The sequence below is a fragment of the Typopeltis vanoorti genome, chromosome 12 (genome assembly GCF_054136105.1).
Source record: "Typopeltis vanoorti isolate ZY-2024b chromosome 12, IOZ_Tvanoo_1.0, whole genome shotgun sequence".
Classification (NCBI taxonomy): Eukaryota; Metazoa; Arthropoda; class Arachnida; order Uropygi; family Thelyphonidae; genus Typopeltis; species Typopeltis vanoorti.
Genome location: NC_143560.1, coordinates 4,124,932 through 4,148,669, shown reverse-complemented (window position 1 = coordinate 4,148,669; position 23,738 = coordinate 4,124,932). Strand labels below are relative to the sequence as shown.

The window sequence follows — 23,738 nt, the reverse complement described above, 5'->3', positions numbered from 1 at the left end:
CCTTTCAAAGATTTTCATCAATTGCTGACACATGGACCAAAGATAGTATTCTCCTAAGTTGATCATAATTTCCAGTTTTGTAGTTCAGCGTATAACCTGCTTTAATCTGAGCTTTAATACAATTAGATACTTCCCCCAAAAAAGCACAGCATGATCAATGTCACCCAGCTGGTGGAAAAATAGCCATATTCTTAACAGAGACCCCTTCTGATGCTATGTGCAAATCCAACACTCTTTGACCTCAAGTTCCTCCTTTCGCATGCTGCTTGAGAAAGTTTTCTCACAACAGTTCAATAATTCCAATTCTTAGATGGTAAATTAAATATGGAAATAGACAACAAAATTAGCAAAGCCAGTATGGCAGGAAGTCGAGTGAATAAATTTATATGGAATAAGAGAGAAATTAGTCAAAACACCAAATTAGCTATACAAGACAGTGTTCAAACCTATTTTAACTTATGGATCTGAGAGCTGGGTTAGAAATAAAACACTTGACCAAAGACTAGAGACTACAGACATGAGAGTCCTGAGAAAGATTAGGGGTGTGAACAGATGGCATCAATGGCAATATCATATTAAAAACGAAGATATTAGGAAAGAACATGACATTGTTAGCAGGAATATGTTAGCAGAGCTTATCTCAGGTGGTATGGTCACTTAAAGAGAATGTGAGAGGAAAGATTAGCAAAACAAATGTTCTTTGCCAGGTTGGCTGGAAAAAGACCCAGAGGAAGACGAAGATGTAGCTGGATTGATACAGTAAAAAGTGCCTTAGAAGGCAGAAATATAAGATCAGATAATGTTGAAATCTTGACAGATAATAGGTTGAATTGGAGGAAAATTGTTCATAGGAAGTTAGTAATGATGTAATTTTTCATGTAGTATTATCATAATATCTTGTACATCTCAGGAGTTTGATAATGATGAAAATGATATCTACCCTATATATATAAAACGATAAGCCTTTTTATGTAACATTTTTGTGTCACATTTTTTGTCAAGTTATTTGAAATGTCTTGAAACTCAGGGGCTACCCTGAGTGTTGAGTTTTCAAAATTCGAGGAGAACAGGCCTACCAGTTCGGAATTTGGGGGGTTGGGTGCCGTAGGTGCCATGGGACGAGCCCTCTAGTATTCATATAAAGAGAACACGAGAAATAAAAATCTTAATGAGTATGTTATCGTTTATAGTCATGTCTTCATGCTGGTTCATGAGGAAATATCGTATTGAAAAGAAAAATAAGTTTTATAAAGAATCAAATTTGAGCAGCTTTTAAATGTTATGTTAGATTGTGAATGAGGCCTGTCTTTACTAGACAGACACTCATTCGTGATCTAACAATGAAAGGAGCTTTAAACCAGAGAAAATACTTGTACTGCTGGTCAATATTGTATTGGAAAGAAATAAGGAAGGGGGGATAAAGTAAAGTGTAATATATAATTGTGTATTGAATATAAAGTGTATCATATAATTGTGTATTGAGTGTGTATCTCAATACACACCCTATAGGACTATTGAAGAAGCCTGCCCTGCTAGTATGGGATCAGTTTCATTCTCACAGAACAGAAGATGTTAAAAATAAACTCAAGGAATTGACAACTCAGTTAGCTGTAATTCCAGGAGGCCTAACTAGTTAACTTCAACCTTTAGATGTCTGTATTAATAAACCATTTAAGAGATTTATGAAGAAATGGAACAGCTAGATGCAGTCTTCAGATTTTGAGGTTATGCCATCAGGAAAAAGAAAGAGGCCTAACATTTAGCAAGTTTGTTAATGGGTCAAAACTTCATGGGATGCTGTGAAAACTGAGAGTGTGGTTAAAAAGAAGTGTGCACTGGATGGAACAGAGGACAATTTGTTATATGAGAACTCAAATTCTGATTTAGAAGTTTCAAGTGTCTCTTCATTTAGCTCTAGAGATGAATTTCTGGGTTTTGACAAAGAAGATTAAAAGGCAGTACTTTATTGCGGTATATACCTAGTTAGATTAGGCATATACTGCAAATTCATTATAATATTCAGTGATAAAGTTTTTTCCTAAAAAATGTGTTCAAAAAAGGGGGTGCGTCTTATAGGCCGGTGCATCTTATATGCCGGCAAATATGGTAATACACTCCTATATTTCAGCTATGTTACATTACCATCATCAGAGATCAAAAAACAATGATATATGCATGCAGGCATTAACACCGAGCAAATGAGGCTGAATAAAGGTAACATGAGTTGGACAGAGTCCTAAACAGTGCCCCCTAACGTGCTAAATTAGGTTGTCTTGGCTTGGGTTGATGTTCTTAAAATGTATGCTTCTCAGATTTGGAGCAGTCTCATGTGCCAAATCGAAAATTTTTATTTGCTCCAGTGTAATAGTTTCCTTATTCCTGATGGGACTAGGAGATGTGGCTGGTCTTTGGTGGAGTGGATAAGAGATGCCAATTTCTTATGTGGTCTGTAACTGGATGTAAGATCATATTTCCTTAGGATTTTTGTTAATTGTTCAGATGTGCCCTGGAATTATGGAAAGATCCAGAAAATAATAAAACCATGTAACAACAACTCCCTATCCTTTCAAAGAGATTACTCAAAATCTATCACACTTCCTCCAGATTTAACCTGCCATTTCACTAAAAACAGCTGAAATATTTTACTTGTTCTATAAGATGGATCTCCATTCAGAATACAGCTGAAGTTTTTTATACTCCTGCCTATTTTCATAGTTTTTGTCTTTTTATGGCTGATTTGATTTTATGCCAAATTTGTTACAACTTTTATTCAATTTAGTTAGTGAAACCTGGAGGCTTACACTAGATGTGTTAAGAGTTAAGTACATCATGATCATCTGGCATAAAGCAAAGAGCTAAGTTTGAGATCTGCAATTCTAATATCAGGCTTGACACCACTTTCTTTCATAATGTGATCCATATAGATGATGAATAAGAGGGGATATAATGTGCATCCTTGTTTTACCCAGATTTTACATCAAACCATCTTTCTGTATTTCTTTCAATTCTGACTGCTGACTGAAATATAGAATTGCTCTGAAATAATGAAACTGAAATATATGTATTGCTCTGTATAATGTTCCATTCACCCCATATAATTGTAGGGTTTTGAAAAGCTTTTCTCTGGGTACCTTGTCATATGCCTTTTCTAGATCTACAAAACTTAAATACATATCCTTGTCATATTCCCATGATTTCTGAACTATTTGTCTTAAAGTGAAAATCTGATGTTGACAACCTCTATTTGGCCTGAACCCAGCTTGTTCTTCTCCAAGTTTCTCTTCCACAATCTTTCTCAAACTCTTTTCAAGGATGCATGCATAAATCTTACCTGGAACACTTAGTAGAGAAATTCCTCTAATTCTCATATTCAGTTTTATTCCCTTTTTTTCTTATAGATGGGTACTACGATAGCTCTACTCAAATCATTGGAATTCAATCTTCTGACTAGGCCCTCTGAATTATGCAGTGCAGACACTGCAAAACGTTTATGCTTCCATACTTAAGCATTTCTGGTTGAATATCATCTACTCCAGATGCCTTTCCACATTTAAAGTTTTTTATGTGTCTTTTTTCCACCTCAAGTATTGATATATACTGCTCTTTGCATTCCTCTAGAAAATTCTTTAGTATGGTTCTCAATGCTTTGTTCATTTAATAGTCTTTCAAAGTAATTACTCCATATATCAAGGATATCCTTATCTTCAGTTTTCATGTCACCTTTATCATCTTTGATTCCTTTTTACAGTACTCTTTCCTTCATTTCTAGCCTCATCAATCACCTCCAGAACATTTTTCCACTTCCTGATACAAGGGTGGTCTGAAATGTTCTCGGCCTAACAATGAAAAAACTGATTTATAATTTCTAAATTATTTTTATTTTTCAACATAATCTCTCAGCACTTTTTTTCTGGAAAAAAAGGTGCCGGTACTCACCAAGAAGATATTATTACAGCAACTTCCACACTTTTAACATATCCTCTGATATACCCTCGTCGTCCCGCTTTGTTGGCATGCCTTGTGCGCTGCACTCTCCTCATGATCGTAAATCTTTTTTCTTAATGACATTAACTGTTGTTTGCGATATTCTCCAAAATGACTGATTTTACCCTCCGCTGAAATTTTCGTTCCCATGTGTTTATTGACGACAAGACTTCCAACATCACAACACGCTTTGCAGCCCAACATTTTATTCTTGACATACAGCCACTCGTTTCTCTCGCAGAAGTCATTTTTCTGCAAAGATGGCCAACATTCGGGCCAATCATTATCAGTAGCTGCTTCCTTTTTGACCACGTGGATCTTCGTCTTGGTTTCGTGATCCTCTTCACCAAGTATATTTTCAGTGCTAGTTTTCTGTCTTACAGGATCACAAGTAGATTCGACAATTTCTGCTTCTTCAGCCTTACTTTTTTTCTCAAGCAAGTAACTACTTATTTTACTCATTATGAACAATGATTGTACTGATTTAATTTAGATTAATTCAAAACTCACGTGAACACCTGCCTGTTGCAGAGTGAATATAGAATTGATAAACTGATATTGGAAGCAATCGGAAGTGAACACCGCTTCCTGTTTCCAGTTATGTACCAACCTATGAAACAGGAAAGCAGGGTACCAACTTATGAGTCAAAACTGAAAATTCAATTTGTGAACCCAGTACCACTTACCAGAATATTTATAATACATTTTGCTGTCAATAAATCGCAAATTTTTAAAACTTAAGAAAAAAGGTGCTGGTACTGCGTACTGTTGCGTACCATCAGAAAAAAAGCACTGATCTCCCTTAAGACTAATACATTTATTCCAGTGATGCTCCAGTGCCATTATCCGTCCCTGTAGTGGTTCTCAGTAAGATCTGCAAAATACCCCTATACAGTTACAATTACCTTTTGATTCGAAGAAAAACGCTGATCAGCGAGGAAGAGTTTTATTTTAGGGAACAGACAGAAGTAAAAGAGAGCCAAATCTGGGGAATAGGATGGATTTCCAACAATTTTCCCATTGCCAAAACACCTTTGTGGGCAGGTGCACTGTCCTGATGAAAGATGATTTTTTCCTTCTTCAAACCAGGTCTCACAAATTTTTTCATCTAGTCTGGTTAAAAGATCAGAATAATATTTCAAGGTTAATGTTTTACCCTTTTTCAAGATAATTAATAAACAAAATGCCTTTAGCATCCCAAAATACCGATGCCATGACCTGTCCTGCAGATGGAACCGACTGTCTTCTTTGGCACTGAACAACCGGCTTCTGTCCACTGTTTTGACTGCTGTTTGGATTCTGGTGTGTAATGGTGAATCGAAGTCTCATCCATAGTAATAAATCAATGCACAAAATCAGTTTTATTCTTGTTAAAACGTTCTAAGCACTGTTCAGAGATTTTCATGCAAGTGCGTTTTTGATCTGCAGTGTGCAAGGCAGGAACCCATCTTGTGAAAGCTTCTTCATATGCAATTCTTCATGCAAAATATATCCTACACATTCTTTTGAAATGCCTATAGTCTCAACAATTTCATGCACTTTGACTTGCCGGTCATCCAATACCATATCATGCACTTGATCAATGATTTCTTGTGTTGTTACATTTTTTGGACGTCCTTCACATGGACCATCTTCAAGGCTGGTACAGCCACGTTTACACTTGGCAGCCCATTTCTTAATTGTCAAAAACGAAGGAGAAGAGTGCCCATAAACTTTCATGAACTTTGAATGAATTTCTTTTGCCAATTAAACCTTCTTTTACAAAGAATTTTATCCATTTCAAGGGATACAGACAACACTGTGGCTTCAGACAGCTGTATAAAACAAACTATGTGATAGAGTGACTTGCAATTTCACATGGATGCTTATGACAGATGTACCAACTTGGAAAAAGAAAATCTTGCCGACAGTGTTGCCATCTATGGTCAAGGCTGAGAACTTTTTAGACAACCTTCATATTTTCCATATTTTTTTTTACCAAAGTCTTCCCATGACTTTATTTAGCTACTTTAACACACCTTGGGGAAGACCGGACTCCTACCAGGAACATCCCTTGGGTGGCGGATGACGGAAGCCCCAAGACGGTTGCTCCGAATAAAGAATAAGGAGCCATGGACCAAAGGGTGTGCCAGAGGAAAGGCAAGCCAGCCATACTAAAATGCCAAAAACTTCCATGGATTATACGATTACTGGGAATACATCTTGCTATACTGCGGATGGGGTACTGATGCGCCAACATATTTACTTTATATTAATGCTATGTGAGCCTCACATAGCGTTGGTGAGAAATCTATGTGGTCAGCAAAATGTGATAAGTATATAACTACTGTAAATATCAGATCTCTATACAAAGCAGGAAAACTCCAAATTCTGCAAAAGAATCTGAAAAGGATGAAGTTGGATATCATAAGAATCTCAGAAACTAACTGGACAGGAGAAGGATGCTTAAACATACCAGAGGACAAATTATTCCATTCAGGAAGAAAAGAAATGTACATAGAGGAGTTGCAATCCTAAAAAAATATAATCTTGCTGCAAGTGTAACAGATATTAAGCCTATCTCATCCAGAATAATAGGAATTAGAATAAAAGCCAAAGAAAAAGGACTACACATACAGATTATCCTCATTTATGCACTGGACGCAAGTCACAATGAAGAAGATATCGAACTATTCTACAATGATCTCCAAAAAGAAATAGATAATATAAACTCCAGAGACATCTTACTCATAATCGGAGATTTCCTAATTCTTGTTTTTGTGTGAATTTCCCTCGAGATCAGAATGTTTTTCATGCTAATGAAAGTTGATCTAGCAATTCCTATTCTTCTTAATATTTCCTTATCAAACTTCCCATTCTCTGTAATTAGTTGACCCAAATATATATAACTCTCTACTTGATCTAAAGTATTTCCTCTAATCTTAATATTTATATCGGGTATCTTCCCTTTATCTCTTGTTACCAGAATGTTTTTGGTTTTTTTGAAGTTGAAATTAAGTCCATATTTTTCACTTAGCTTCAGCGTCTCTTCAAGTAGGTTTTGAAGATCTTTTTTATTTTCAGCTAGTAGTACTATCATCTGCATATCTTAAATTATTTATATTCCTGCCTCCTATGCTGACTCCTTTAAATTCTTCTAATTGCTGGAAGATATTTTCAGTATAGAGCAGTGGTGGCTTGTGGCTTGAAATCGTGGGAGTGCTGCAACTTTCGAATTATACATACACATTGTAAGTACAGTGTATATGTGTTTGAATAAAATATCAAAATTATGGTAAACATTTAAAAAAAAAATTAAACACGAAAAAATATTGTTCATTATTGATAAAACTATACAGTCTGGTATAATTCAAAATTATAGTCTGGTATAATTCATTATTTTAAAATAAAATATATTCTTCTTGTTTTGTTTCATAAAAAAATATTGTTTATTATCGATAAAATTATACAGTTTAGTATAATTCAAAATTACTTTAAAATAAAAATCAATTCCTTTAATTGTAATTAAAGGAATAGATTTACAATTTTTGGACATTACAATGAAATCCTTTAATTGTAATGTCCAAATATTTAAAGAGACAGAGTAGACCCAATAAGCACTATGAACACTCTGCTACTGGCGCAAACTGCATATAAACAACAGTGGAACTGCACGATGGACAGTGCCGCATTACGCTAATAGCTCGCATCTCACTATGATGTGCATATGCTTGTGTGCGTAGCAAACACTAGCAATATGACACTGGTAAACACAGTGCTGGTAGCATCCTTCGTCTTCCTAAGTGCTACAAGATGGATTTTTATTATTTTTTATACAAAATAAGAGAAATGTATAGGATTGTTGATGATAAAATTAAATATTACAAGCAAATATAAATAAATTAATAAATATATTTATATATAGAGAAAAATTGGGGGTGCTACAGTTCCGCAGTGCCTATGCACGAGCCACCCCTCGTATAGAGGTTAAATAATATAGGAGGAAAGAACACAGACTTGTCTGACACCCTTCTTTACTGGGTATTCCTCCAAGATTTCTCCTGATATTTTTATGGAGGCAATTTGATCCCAATATAGATTTATCAGTAATCCATTATCTTTACCATCTACTCCTAAATTTCTGATGCATTTGATTAGTTGTTCATGTTGTATATTGTCAAAGGCCTTTGTGTAGTCAATAAAACATAAGTAGACTTCTTTCTACTTCTCCAGATATTTTTCTATAATAGTTCTAATGTTAAAGGGTTCTTCTCTAATTCCTTTATTTTCCTGAAAACCAGATTGTGTTTCATTAATTGTGATTTTGATTTTAAAGCAATAACTAACTAATAACAAAGCCCCACACTAACTCAAGACATGACACCTTAATGTTCTTTCCATCGGAAGTGGAGAATGCTCTAAAGTGATTTTCTAATGCTCTTTCAAAAAAAATGAAATCTGACAAAGTAGCAGGGATAGACCAAATTCCACCAGAACTCTGAAAAGAAGGAAAGCAAACAACTTTAAAATTCCTTACCACACTTTTCAACAAAATCATTAAATCAGGAGAAATACCAGAAGATTGGAGAACAGGAATTATCATACCAATTTACAAGAAAGGTGATAAGAAAAACTGTAAAAACTACAGACCAATCACACTCAGCCATGCTTACAAAATATTTACAAGAGTCTTACAGAACCGAATAAAGAGCACATATGAGATCATTCTTAGTGAAGAACAGGCAGGCTTCAGAAAGAATCACAAATTCTTCTGCAAGTTTGATTTCTTTTCCATTAATACTCTTTATACTGATGGTTCCTGTCTTCAGTTCTTCTGATATTGGGTTTATTCTTCTTCTAGATGTTCAACTGGAGCTTATTCCAGTAGCTGACTTTTCACTGTTTGTCCTGGTTCCCTGACAAAAACAGTGGGGACCTTGTTTGATCGGGCAACTCAGCAACTCCCCAGCTGCATGAAATCTCATCATGTTGTACTATCATATGTATTTGTGGTTAAAGTCAACAGAGAGTACAATTTGGTTGGCTAAGTCTCAAACTGCCAGCCTATTCTCATTTGTTCAGTAAATACCTACCAACAGGGCACACCACAAGAAGGTGAGAAGCCCCCATTCGGTTCTCCACATTCCTGAAAGGCGACGTGGAGGTCTCCTCCCAGTTATTTGGCTTTGACCCTTAAGCGACCCCCTTTTGTGAAATATCACTTCCTGAAGATGCCTATACATAATATTTCTTGCTACTCTCTCCAAATATATATGCAAATATCTGAAAACAGCTGGGCACAAACCATTTAATATTGCTGATACTCTGCTTTGATTAATCTTCTGTTGATAAATGGAAATCTACAAGTTCAAAGAGATTTATTACAACTGTTTCTCTACTTAACTATTAAGTAATTGTTACTTGAGAATAAAGAATTTTTAAACATTTAGAACTTACAGAAATTAAAAATTTTTTTATTATTAGATGTTAACTGTTCTATGATATCATGAATAAGCAAGCAAAACAGAAAACTATTTCATGTTGAGATGATACAAAATCACAGATACAAAAGTACCTACCTAATACCCAAAAAACTGCAGATCCTGCACCCGCAATATAAAATAAAGGAAATGATATAACAGACATAATTCCATACTGCTGTGCAAGAGTTAATTCATGACCTGCAATAAAAAGAGGTTGTAAATCTTATTAAAGTAACATTTAGCTCTCCCTCCCTTTTTCTGGAATAAAATAACTTTTTCAAAATATTAATAAATAAGAACAAAAGAAGGAATTCCAGACATGTACAAAGTTTTGGAAAATGTGAAGGGTAGGAATAATAACAAAGAAATTACTTGCAAAGTACTAGCTAGATTTCTGAACTGGACTTGAATTAGTTAACCTTACACAGAAAACCTTACACTCCAACATAGTGACATAATGGTCAGCTTCGACGTCTCCTCCTTATTCACCAATGTCCCACTCAAGGAAACTTTAGAGCTAATCCAAGCTAAATTTTCTCCCGATATCTCAGTCCTATTTCAGTTCACAATGAACTCAGGCTATTTCGTTTGGCAGGGAAAATTCTACAAACAAATAGAGGGGACAGCCATGGGCTCACCACTCTCCCCACCCTTAGCCAATTTCTTTATGGAGACCTGTGAGGAAAAAGCCTTAGCCTCTGCCCCACAAAAACCAACCATATGGCTTCGCTAAGTTGATGATGTGTTCGCTATTTGGCCACATGGCTCTGAAACACTCCTCTCCTTCCTCACACACTTAAACAACCAACACGCCAGAATCAAGTTCACCCTGGAAAAAGAGGAAAACAACTGCCTCCCCTTCCTAGACACACTAGTCACCCGCCAGCCTGATGGAACTTTGGTTTTCTCAGTTTACAGAAAACCCACCCATACAGGCAGATACATCCACCAACAATCTCACCCCCCCCCCCTCACAACAATATGGAGTGGTAAAAACACTATACAACAGGGCTAAACTAATCTGTTCTAACGACATAGCCCTTAACACTGAACTAAATCACATCCTAAACACTTTCTCAGCCAATGGCTACCCCCCTCAAAAAAATCCAAAAAATATTAAAACCTACAAACCACAGCCCCTCTCCTCCCCCCTCCACAAAAAAGATTACTCTAAATCCATCATCATTCCCTACATCCGAGGCACTTCAGAAAAAATTACCAAAATTCTAAAAAAACATGACCTCACCTCCTGTTACAGACCTTACAGAAAATTGGCATCCCTTATCCGCTCTACCAAAGACCAACCACTTCCCCTAGACCTACCTGGTGTATACCAGGTCCCTTGCAGTTGTAAACTGTCGTACTTTGGCCAAACAGGCAGGACAGCGAATATCAGAATTTCTGAACACAAGGACTACATCCGGTTTTACAAATATAGCCATTCTGGTCTTGCAGACCATGCTCTGGATACTCACCACAGAATATGGTGGAGGAAAGCAAAAATAATACACAGGAGCAAATATAAATTCGAAAGATTATTTATGGAATCAGCCTCTGCCCTAAGAAACTCTCCAAACCTCAACAAATTTGGTTGTATGCGACTGCCCCAAATTTGGGAGGCATACATCAGCAGACCTTCAGCCCGACGGCCAAGAATGCCTACTTAGCCCACCAGAGGGCACCATCAGGACTTCTAGGAGAAAGATAGCTTCATATCTTCATTTCCAGTTACTGTATTGTTAGGGCCTGTGTGCTCCTGCCTTTCTGTAAGTTCCTTTAGAAAATGGCAATGAGACAGTGCCGAAATATCGGAAATATCTATTAAAGTATTATTTAATTTATATTCGTATCTACGTTGTTTCAATTCCCTAAGTTATTTAGAAATGAACTAGTTATTACTAAGATTGTTCTGAACAAAGATGTGCATGAATCCACGTGAAGAGAATATATCATTAAAATATTAATTACATAATTTCTGAGAGTGATATCTTCACACTAATAAAGATTTAAGCTTGCAAGGGATTTCAGATGGGTAGTTTTAATCATTAATTCTGAACAAATATTAACAGAAGTCCATGAAAGTTTTGAAAAGAACTGTAGACTTAAATATTATTATTATTTAGGCCTCCGAGGAGTCAAACGACTCATTGTGGGAGGTCCCTCCTAGGAAACAAAGTCTATCATACCACTCCTTAAACTCATTGACCGTTCTCGCTCTCACCACTCTATCAGACAATGCATTCCGCAGTTCAACTACCTTCCATGCAAAAAAAACCACTCCTCACCCTCTTGCTCACAGTTTCCTTTCGTAACTTCCAGGGATGACCCCTTATCATCACTCCAACCAAGCGAAAGAATTCCCCGGTGTCAACCCTGTAACCACCTCTCAACAGTTTAAAAGTCTCAATCATATCACCTCTCCTTCTACCCACCAAACTCTGCTGTCCACATTCCCTAAGCTGATCCTCATAACTAACATTGTACAGGTACAAATATTATATTTATTATATTTCTATACAAATAGAAAAAGTCAAAGCAATTTGAAAACAAGAACCACACCATTGTGACCAAGTGAAAAATCTGAAGCAAACCTTTACAGACTAGACAAAGAAGCATATCAAGTTATCTGCAAAGAAAGAAACTCTGAACATGTGGTAGAGTACATCAAGTGTTAAACAACCAGTCTATAAAATGAATAAATCATTTAAAAAATTGCTGGCTAGCAAATTAGTGTGCTCTTTAAGAATATTAAAAAATTAAAGAATATGCAGTCAACTTTCATCATAAAGCTACAGGATCCAAAAGAATAATCCACTATAGTTGTAAAATTTTCTACAGAGAGACTGCTTTAAAAATGAAATGGAATGGAAAAGTGATAATCAGGAAATCAACATATTCCAATTTTGTTTAAATAAATAAAAATAACACTTTTGGTTTTAGTTTATAGAATGCTAATCATAAACTGACTCAACATGCATTATTTATGGATTAAACTCAAGTTATTAAAAATCAATAAGCCTAAGGTATATCGAGCTGACTTCCAATTATCCATAATCCACTAGTTATAGATTTTAGAATGTTTAAATCATAAATAAATGAGTGAAAATAAAGTTTCAAAATGTAATAAAGAAAACTTAACTCAGATGTTGGAAGGCTTTCATAATATTAAATCAGCTGCAACACATGCAAGCATACTTATGTACAAGATAAATATCCATAACTCATGTTGAAGTTTAATGGAGAAAACACATGTCAAGATATAATTACTAAATTTTATTCAGCTAAAATCACCATGCCAGTATTTCACTTCGGTTACCAAGACTGCAATTCAGCTGGCACGCTTTACCTAAAATATCGGAGAGTTATTTTGAAACCTTCGAGTTTCCATTACTGTAACCATAAAGGGTACCATTTAGGATTGTAGGATCCTGCCTTTCATACTAGTGTGCTTGCATGTACCTGTTAGTTAAATTTAGCTAAATTTTGTGCCCATGAAGGTACCTCATCTGCAAAATACTGGCAAAGTAATTTATTATGCTAAATAAAATTTAGTTAGTAATTATTATCTCTAGACATGCATTTTCTCCATTAAACTTCAACACGAATGTTAATCCACACAACATCAAACATCAACAGTAGGATTTAAGTACATGGCCTGTCAGTTGGAGAGAGCATGTACACTATCTGCTCAGACATCCAAGATATCAAGTACATAAATTATGATAAAGGGATTAACATGAAGATCAAAACACTGACCTATGAAACATCCTGGTAAACTAAAAAAAAAAAATATATATATATATATATATTTATTATATATATATTTCTTTATATATATATAATTATATATAAAGAATATATATAATTATATATATTTATATATATAAAGAATATATATAATTATATATATATTTTTTTTTTTTTTTTTTTAATGATAATTCCTTTACATGAAGCAAATTGCCTTTTCTGCTGGAATGATGATGTTATTGTGCCACATATGAAAGGTTTCCAGGGTTATCATATTGTTCCAGCAAGCCATCTATATGGAATATTATATTTACCACCATCTAAAGACATTTCAGAAGCTAATAAACAATAATCAGATGATAGTCCAATGTAAAGGACAAAAATATACAACTAAGACACATACAATGAAGTTATTCAGTTGTAAATTTGATGTCAGTGATATTTTAATAAACATGTGGAAGGCACTAGGAGTTTCAATTAACAAAATCTGATAGAAGTATTGAAAAATGTGAGGCTTTGTAATTTTTACAACTGTTCAGTGTTCTAAGGTTAAAATAAGAATGAAAATTCTACACAGAAGAACTCAATTTTTTTTTATCCTCGATAATTCTTATAATATAGAAAGAGTGAAAGTTGTGTCATGGTTGATTGAGAAAATAGGAATTGATAACTTAACCAGTACAACCGGTGGTAGGTATGCATCGCTAAAGTTTCAGACAGAGTAATTTTTTGGAACTGAATATTTATAATTCTAGTTTAGTCTATGTGAGACTTCTGTTAAATTGTATAATATGTAGATATTTCTGTTGCTTGGTTTATGTTATTATCTTTTTCATGTTAAAAATGACTGAGAATTAGTCAGGCAAGAACAATGCTGAATAACTATTCAAATGTTGTAAATACATCACATTCAGGTTAGCATTTGTACCAATATATTATAATAATTTCTAACGTTCACCTTCACATAGTGCACCCTTTTAGCAGGTATCCTCCAAAAACTGAAAATGAAAGAGGACAGACTACCAATATGAAATTTAACCAACTAAATTATATTCTGTTTTGGCTTTTATTATTATTATTTTCCTGATCCCCATGGAGTCACAAAACTCATCATGGGAGGTCAAGACTAGTCAACATAAAGTCCATCATACCATTTCTTAAAATCATCCATAGTCTGCACATCCATCACCCTCTCAGGCAATGCTTCCATGCTCCTACCACTATCTATGCAAAAACCTTACTTCCTACCATTTTACTCTCCACCTCCTGTTGCAACTTCCAGAGATGGCCTCTTGTCCTTGTTCCTTTCCCTCGTTCTATCATATGAAAAAATCTCCTCAGTATTAATACAATAATAACCCTTCAAACCCCCCCCCCCACCTTCAATCCACCAAATGCTGCAGTCTGCATGCCCTCAGTCTATCCTCAATCAACATCGTACAGTCCTGACATCATTTTTGTCATCTATCTCTGCACCTTCTCCAAGGTTACTTCATCCCTTCGAATTTTGGTGACCAGATCTGAGCACAAAAATCCAGATATGGTCTGATCAAAGCTTTATACAATGAAACCAGTGCACTTTTATCGCTCCTGGTTAATGTTCTCCTCAACATTGCTGCAATTCTCAAAGATGTCTTCACAACTTTTGCAATATATCCCCAGAACTTTAAATCTCTATCTGCAATCATCCCAAGATCTCTTGCTTCCTCCATTTCTTCCAGTATAACTCCACTAAGTGAGCATGAAGCACCCCTTCTGTGGATCACAAATTTTAAAACCTTACATTTAGAATGACATCCCCTATGCCTTTTCTCACCCCTTCCAGCTTATTCAAATCCTCTTGAAGAGCTAAAACATCACCACTATTACTAATAACCCTCCTAAGCTTCACATCATCTGTAAACAACTGCACATCTCCCCGTAGTCCTGTGACAATATCATTGACAAAGATTGAACTAGTAATGGTCCCAGGACTGAGCCCCGTGGAGCTCCACTTGTAACCTTCCTATTCTCTGATACTGCACCCCCCCCCATATACAACTCTCTGATATCTATCAGAAAGCCAATCGCACCAATCAAATCCACTAACCTGATATCCAAACCAACATGACACTTAAAAATCAACTTGTCATGTGACATCCCTGCCAGACTTTGGAAAAATCCAAAAAAAAAAAAAAAAAAAAAACGACAGTGTATGTCTTATCTCCATCCACTGTTCTTGTTACTTCATTATAAAAGGTAACCAGATTACTAAAACACATAAGAGTGCCCTTTAACAAATTCATGCTTAAATAATATTACCCTTATTTGCCCAATTCTATATATGAGTCCTTACCATTCCAAAATCTTAACTACAGAAGAAATACAAACAGGCCTATAGTTTGATATCAACATTCTACCATCACCCTTATACAAAGGCACTATCTTACCCTCCTTCCACTCTCCAGGAACCTGCCCCATTGCAAGACTTTCATTAAACAGTCAAGCTAATGGCACAGTCAGTTCCACAGCACATTCCCTCAAAACATGTGTATACCCCTGCCTTAATGACATTTAGTGTACTCAGTATTCATAATATATCCTCTTCATTTACTTCTAATGCTTCATCATTTATTATCCTTCCAGGAATAAAGCCAGTAGTAGGAGGATGGAACACTAATATAGTGATCATTTAAACAGCTCAACTATGTCATCTGCTTTGGTCACCTGATCCCCATCTCCATCCAGCAAAAAATCTCCTTGGGATTCTCATTGAATTGAAGTGCAGTCTCCTTCATATTCTAATTTTTCTCTCCTTACAATACTAGTCACTTTTCCTAGCCTGAGCCTTATATTCCTCATGCAACTGTTTTCTACCTATTTCTTTATATGCCTTCCATAATCTTTTCTTCTGCAATTCCCCTTTTATTCCTTTTGTCAGCCATTGGATTCCCGACTGCTTTATCTTCTTCACTCAAGTATACAATGTCATTGCTGTCGACAATTTTTTCCTTAAGTATCTCCCATGCACTAGCAACCCCCTCTTCCTTTAAATTCTTTCATCCATTACTGCTGCCAGCTGGTTTCTGTCTATGATAGCCACCTAGCTTATAATTCCACATAACTTCCTTCTGTTTTGATACCACCCCATGCTTATTCATCCTCCAAGTCAGGACTACATAGTCAAACTCACCAACAAGTGGGAGGGGGGGGAGACAAGTATGCCATCTTATTCACAATCAGATCCACTGATTCTATGACCAAATCCAGAACTCTTGATTCTCGTGTTCCCTCCACCACACGCTGCCTAAAACAGTTGTTCTTCAAGAAATTCACAAATTCAGTTCCTTTATTACTGTATGCTATCTCCTCTACTCAGTTTATATTACTATACTTGAAGTCTCCCCACCTCATAATGATTGCTCGCTTTGTGCTTGCCAAACTAATCTGCCTAAACATTTCTTGGTCACCACCATCTATATTCCCTGGTCTATAGCAACATCCCACTAAATATCTTGTCCTATAAACAACCATCTAACATCATATACTCTCAAAGCCATTAGTGTTATTTCCACTGATATTCTCCACCCTGAGAGCACACAAGACATCTCTTATCATGAGTAACACTGAACCACCATGTTTATCTTCTCTATCCTGCTGAAATATGCTATACCCTTTAATTTCTATCCTTGTTAGAACATCCTCCTCAGTTTGGTACATCCTACTCAGTTGGTACCAAATTTCACTGATACCAACAACCTTTGTATACTGAGTCAATCAATGCCACAAAGTCATTCTCTTTATTTACTAAAATAAAGAGCCAAAGAGCTTCAGTTCAGCAATGCAAAATTAAAATCAAGTGGATATTAAATCCAGCATTATTTCAAAGCTGAATGTAGAAACTATGAAAGTTTCATAAGAAAGTTGACCAGAGAGCTTACTCTACTTGATTTATATAATTTTGCATCACCGAACTGAAGCCTTTTGGCTCTTTATTTTAGTAAATACTTTACGCACTAACGGAGAGTTCACTTACGAAAAATACACCTCTCCAACAATTTGTGTTCCTTAGTACGGAACGAGAGTTTTTGCTCTCTTAAGGTTCCTGCCTGGTCTCTGAGGAGAACCAATTCGAAACAGCTGTCAGGCCAGTAAAACCTATAAAAATGGACCAATAAAAGGAGACTATACAAATGCTTGGGCAAGCGATCGTGTCTTCTATATGGTATGCACTAGGGCAACTCATAAATGTCAGCGAGTGTATTCCCGTAAGCTCTCTGGTCAACTTTCTTAAGAAACTTTCATAGTTTTTACATTCAGCTTTGAAATAATGCTGGATTTAATATCCATTTGATTTATATCATTTTTTTCATTCCTAATGTTCTTAGCATTTGCATCCAGAAAAACCAGTGTATTGCCAGCCATCTTATAGCCATTATTACTCCCCTCATACTCCACCTGGCTCTGTAATATTGTGTATGCCCCTTTATTTCTCAAGCCACTATCTCCACATGAGGCCATCCCTGCAACATTCTGCCTGTGTAATCCTAGTTTCCCTGTTCCAACATGTTCGCTTGCCCAGAACAAGTCTCTCCAAACGCTTGCATCCTTCTGTATACAAATGCGATTCATCTCCTGCATATCACTCCCTTCTATCTTCAAACATACTCCAGGCATCCACATATTTGAGACCCCCCTTTTCCTGCAAATTCTCACTATCATCTCATTTATCATCACTGCTCTTCTCCACTCTGCATTATCATATCAGGGCAACGTGCTCGCTATCTTTCCTCAGACACATGTCTGCTGCACTGTGTCTAACACTCACCTCAACTTCTATCTCACAAATACAATTGTTCAGCGCTGTGTCTATTGTACAGGTACTTCAGTGGTCATTGTTCCACTGAACTGGCAATCATTTCTCCACTTTCTTTAACACAAGAGCAGGCTGTCCAACATCCCTTTTCAGTGCAAATGCGAAACACATAGAACCTGCATTTCCTCTTTTATTCTATATACCTGTGTCCTCTGGAACAGTCTTTCTCATGAATTCCCAAACAACTACAACCTGCAACTCTTAACCCCCCCCCCTCCCCAAACATAGAAATGATGTGCTTATAGGTCTTTTGGCTTCTTAAATATGAAATCAAATATATAAAAAACCACCACAATCAGGAGGACAAAGCATGTGGGTTAAATGATGAATGAATAAAGCAGAAGTCAAAAAAAAAAAAAAAAGAAAAAAAAAGAAAACATTGTGGGGAGAATATAAAGAAAAAGGAGATTAACATGTTTGAGCAATACATAAAAAGAGTGATTAGTATGGCAAGTAAGGCCAAAGTAATCCAGCCCCCCCATGTAAGTAAGAGGAATAATGATTATAAAAGGATAACTTTAATCAATGCTGATGATAGGAAGGTTACAGAAGTACAGAAGCAGAAGAAATAGTTGGGTCACTCTGCAAGGGTAAATCTTCCAGGTGGTTTGCAGTTCCTGATTGACAGACTGATGTGAGAATTGAGGTAGAAAGATTGGATGTACCGAGCATATTGAAAAATATGAACATGAATGCATACCAGTGGGGCTGGATGGTATGTCAGCCTGTGTGCTATGCAAGAGCAATAGCAGTGCCTCTAACAAAGAAAGTTGTTTAATATAAGTCACATATAGGTCTAGAAAGGTTCCAAGTGAGTGGAAAGAAGATAAGATAGTTCTATTTACATAAATGTGGTTCCAAGACAGAATAGCAAATTACAGACCAATTAAATTAATATTTCAGGAGCGGTGGTTTAAGTTTTGGAAAAGTTCATTAAAGGTAAAATACAGAAATGGGTGGATAGGAATATGATTCTGTGGGGTAGGCAGTATGGCTTTCTAAAAGGTAGGTCCTGCCAGTAATTTACTCACAATTCAATAGAGTGACAGCTGAATTAGATAAGGGAAGTAACTACACCATGATACTGTTGGACTTTGCAAAAGACATTTGACAGAATACCGAATGGAAAACTATCATATAAATCGAAGCAAATGGGAATAGATATGAAGCTATGACATGAATGGTGGTTGTGTGGGGGAGGGGAAAAGATTCAGTTATCACCCTCATTCTCTAGGAGAATGAGTGTGACTAGTGGAGTGCAAGAAGGATCTATAATAGGACCACTAATCTTAGTTTTGTATATTAATATTCTAGATGTCTATTTGAAAGGGGGGGAGAGATATTTAATTATTTGCTAATGATGCAAAAACTGGCAACGGCAATAGTTGATAAAGATGTAGACATCATCATCATTATTATTATTATTATCTGAGACCTCCAGGGAGTCAAGGACTCATCAAGGGAGGCTGTAAATTACCCAACCCAGCTATCATACTGTCCCTTAAATTCAATTACACTAGATGCACTCACTACCTGTAAGTGCAAATTATTCCACTCACTAACTGCTCTCTGGGAGAAAAACCTGGCTCTTAACCCTTTCTTGACTGAGAACAACCTTAACTTCCATGGATGCCCCCTTGTTCTCTCCCCGCCTTCCATATATCAAAAAATTTCATCATTTGAAATGCTATAACACTCTGCATCATGCAGGATGATTTACTGAGTGATTATAATTAAAGTTCACATTTCGAAATGCCATAATAACTGGGTAACTACTCAGCAGAACAATTTAATATTTAAAATGATGTGTGCAACAATGGAATTTTATTTTGCTCAAAAACCAATGTTAGTTCTAAAAGTTGCCACTAGGGCAATACATGGCACTGTAATACCGTAGTGGGTAATTCAAAATGCCACAAAAATAGGGTACACACAGCAGGTTGTGTGGTTACACAACATGTTCGATATGCTGTCCTTCATTGTCGGCAACATACTGAAATTGCAAAATCACATGCTCAACCATGGTATGTAGAGTTTCACTCAAAATGTAAATATGGCATGTAATGCTAGTATTGAGGCCCACTATGTTGGCAATGTGTCCATGATAGACAGATGTCTTTGAAATGTCCTCACAGCCAAAAGTTGTAGGGTTCAGATCAGCGAGATCATTGGCCACGTTGTACGAAAATGGCGGCTGATGATTCTGTCCTCGGTAAAATGTGTCTGAAGAAACCGCTTGATAGGGATGGCAATGTGAGAAGGACACCATCCTGCATAAAAACTATTGAATCCAGGCACTGATGCTGTTGAAGTTTTGGAATCACATGATTAGCTAAGAGAGAGAGAGAGAGAGAGAGAGATGGATATTGCTACCCATTAACAGTACACGTAATGAGACCAGCAGGACCAAGCTCCTCGAAAAAGAAAGGTCTGATAATGAATTCCACTGTAAAACCCACAAAATGGCGACTTTCAGTGAATGAAGCGGAATCTGTTGCAAATGTAAGTTTGGAGTTGCTCAAATTCTGCAGTTTGGTGTATTTACAGCACTTCCAGATGGAAGTGAGCTTTGTCATAACAGAAAACATTCCATGGCCAGTCGTTGTCCGGTTCAGTCTGAGCAAGAAACTGCAGGGCAAATGTTTATCATGTGCATCCCCCCCCCCCCAGTCAGGATTAAGCAACTGCAGAACATGGGAAATCTTTTAAAGATAACAGAACAGAATTTGCTTCATTTCCAGTGTGACGCATTTTGTTGTAGTATTTGATGGAGATTAGTCACTTTGGAAATAAGCTTATCAATTTGCCTTATGACTTTGTGAACTGTACTTAGAAGTTTGTCTAAAGACCATGCAATATGCCATGTGCTGCTGCTTACTACAACATTTGCCATTCTTTCTTCCTCTAACTGTGGCTACTTCCTCCCCTGTCTGCTGTTCAATCAACTTCCATCCTCTGCCATGTTTGACATCTAAGGAACCTCTCTCTCTCTCTCTCTCTTCAAATTTCCGGATCATTTTGCATAAACCATTTGTAGTCATAGGACCTGTTTTTAATCACTTTAATGTTCTTAACTTTTGCAATGCTGTCAGGGCACAGCTCTTATTTTGGAAAAACAACTACGAGAACTGTTTGATCCTTTGCCGATGGTGATATTGTGCTTTAACATGTCTGCTCATAGGCAATGAACTGACGATTCTGCATCTGCCTGTTTTTATTGAAGCTTCTTTTGAAGCATACGTCACTGCAGAGACACTTGTCATTTGCATAAATAGTACGGTCACAGCGTTTCACTGTATACCAGAAGTATCATATGCATTACCCTAGTAGCAACTTTTAGAACTAATGTTGGTTTTTGCACAAAATAAAACTCCATTGTCACACACACATTATCATGTTAAATATTAAATAATTTTGCTGAGTAGTTACCCAGTTACAGCCTCCAAAATGTGAACTTTAATTATAATCACCCTGTAAATAAATTGGTATAGTGATATGCAGAGGAGAGGGAATATGATTGAAACTTATGTTAAAAATTTCTTTTGTATCAGTCATAAGACTGATGATAGAAACCTTAAAGGGTTTCTATGAACAAAAGAAATTTTTCAATATATGATTAATAGAAGGAGAACTAGTGGTCACCCCCCCCCCAGAAGTTGTGTGATAGTACATTTGGTAAAGATGTGCAGATTATATTTCTTGCTTAGAGAGTGATGAATAAGTGAAATGGAGATAGCTGTGAAGATCCTCATAGTGAATAAGTTAAAAGAGATACGGTAGATATTGTGTGTGTGTATAAAGGTCAGTATGAGTCTCCCATGATGTGCTTCGACTTCATGGAGATATTCATATAATAATAATAAATTCCTATTTATACCTGCATGATGTAGGAAGCCCTACACAATTCGTTAAACAAATCTGCCAATCCAAATAAATACAATATAATGAGTGTCATTGTGTTTTCACATCATACTTTTAGCAAGTCCCGATTCTATATATATAGACCCCTGGAAGAGATCATGGGTAAATGTTGTCTTTAATAATGGAAAGAAAGAAAAAACTAACTTTTGAACTGAAGAAAAGGAAATTAGAATAATTAAATTTCTAAATATAAATATCTATAGCAAGTTGTTGTTGTTGTTATTATTATTATTATTATTAGACACCTCCAGGGAGGGCACCTGCTCTACAACTCTGTCTCAACCACTCAATCTACCAAATGACCACAACTACACTAACGCCATCTACCGCCACTAGTATTTCCACAGACAACACAAACATCCATGCCCATGGCTGGATTTGAACCCGCAGCCTTTTGGCTGGAGAGCGGATATGCTAACCACTAGTGGTTAGCGTAAGTTATCTGTTTTAATCATTTGAAATACATAAACAGAGAATCTTACTCCTTCAGAAAACTTTAAAAAAAACAAATAAACTTCTTTAAATTGTGATTTCTCTGAAAGATGCCACTCTGGTTGGTGAAGTGGATAGCATCTCTGCTCTCCAACTAATAGATCATAAGTTCAAATCTTGTCATGTACAGGGATGTTTGTGAATATCTAAGTGAAAAAAGAATCTTATTGCTCGGTGAACTACCACTCTGTTTACTGAAAGTTTAAAGTAGCTTGAACAAGTTTCATTTTGCCATTATATTAGTTTCCAGAGAATAATCATTAACCCACCAACAGCACTAATGTGGAATAGGTTTACAATATCCTGTGGGTGAGGTTCGCTAATGAAAAAATTTAAAAATATTGAAATATTTTTGATAGCACTTGTCCAGTGATGCAATTTATCACCTCCAATGTAAAAATGTTACAACCATGACAGGAGAGATCTATCATAATGCATCCATATTTTTAGACATGAGATTATTTGTAGAATGTAATTATTCATTCAAGGAGTCAGTAGTTTTGATACCAAATTCCGGAGTAGTAAGCAGAAGGAATCCTTATGAATATACCTTCCTTTAAAAGTGGGTTTTATGTAAGATAAGAGACTGGGGACTGGTTTGTTAAGCAATCCAGAAATAATAATAAATTTATTTGATTCTTTTTCAATAGTGAACATTACATGCTGATTTACACTACTGATTTTATCCAGAAAACTATGTTCGATTTCAGAAAATGTTACTTATATTTAATCATGTTTTGTTTTTTTTAATAATTCATTCAGCATGGTCTTATTTTTCCATGCTTCCATTATTGTAACATATAGACTGATTATCTTTTACCAAAATAATCAGTCTGTATAATCAAACAAAACAGATCACAAAAGTATAAACCAGATATCTAACCTATTACCCATGGATCGGATGTTGTGTTTGATTTAATTGCATGTTCTCTCATAAAAACAGTCTAGTTTCTGTTTTTCTGTAGAAAACAGGAATTTCTTCAAGGAAAAACCATGCCACCTCCACCTCCATATGAGAGTAACTAATCTCCACTGAAATCCCCTTATAAAAATTCTTTCAGTCTTATTGGCAATCAAGCCCAGATATTTTCAACCTAATCGCTGCACTACAGAGAGCTAATGGGCCAACTAATATCTTTTATTTGATATTCAAGAATATATCAAGAAACATAAGGTCAGACCATCAGACACACAATACAATGTGCACATTGAAACAGATTCCAAACTGTGTACATAATTTTATGCGATTCACTCAAGTTTTAACTTTTGCAATGTTT

General features: G+C 36.0%; 1 protein-coding gene across 9 annotated transcripts in view; it reads right to left on the bottom strand.

Annotated features, from left to right (window-relative positions):
* Positions 1 to 23,738, bottom strand: part of LOC150100552 (prenylated Rab acceptor protein 1) — a 135,806-nt gene that overhangs the window by 32,317 nt on the left and 79,751 nt on the right. For 8 of the 9 annotated variants that reach the window (XM_090401293.1, XM_090401294.1, XM_090401297.1 and 5 more), the window contains one exon: positions 9,543 to 9,644. The exons of the other annotated variant lie outside the window; for it this stretch is intronic. In XM_090401293.1, the coding sequence (XP_090257419.1) occupies positions 9,543 to 9,644 (102 nt within the window). The remainder of the gene's footprint in view (positions 1 to 9,542; positions 9,645 to 23,738) is intronic. 9 annotated transcript variants of the gene reach the window in all.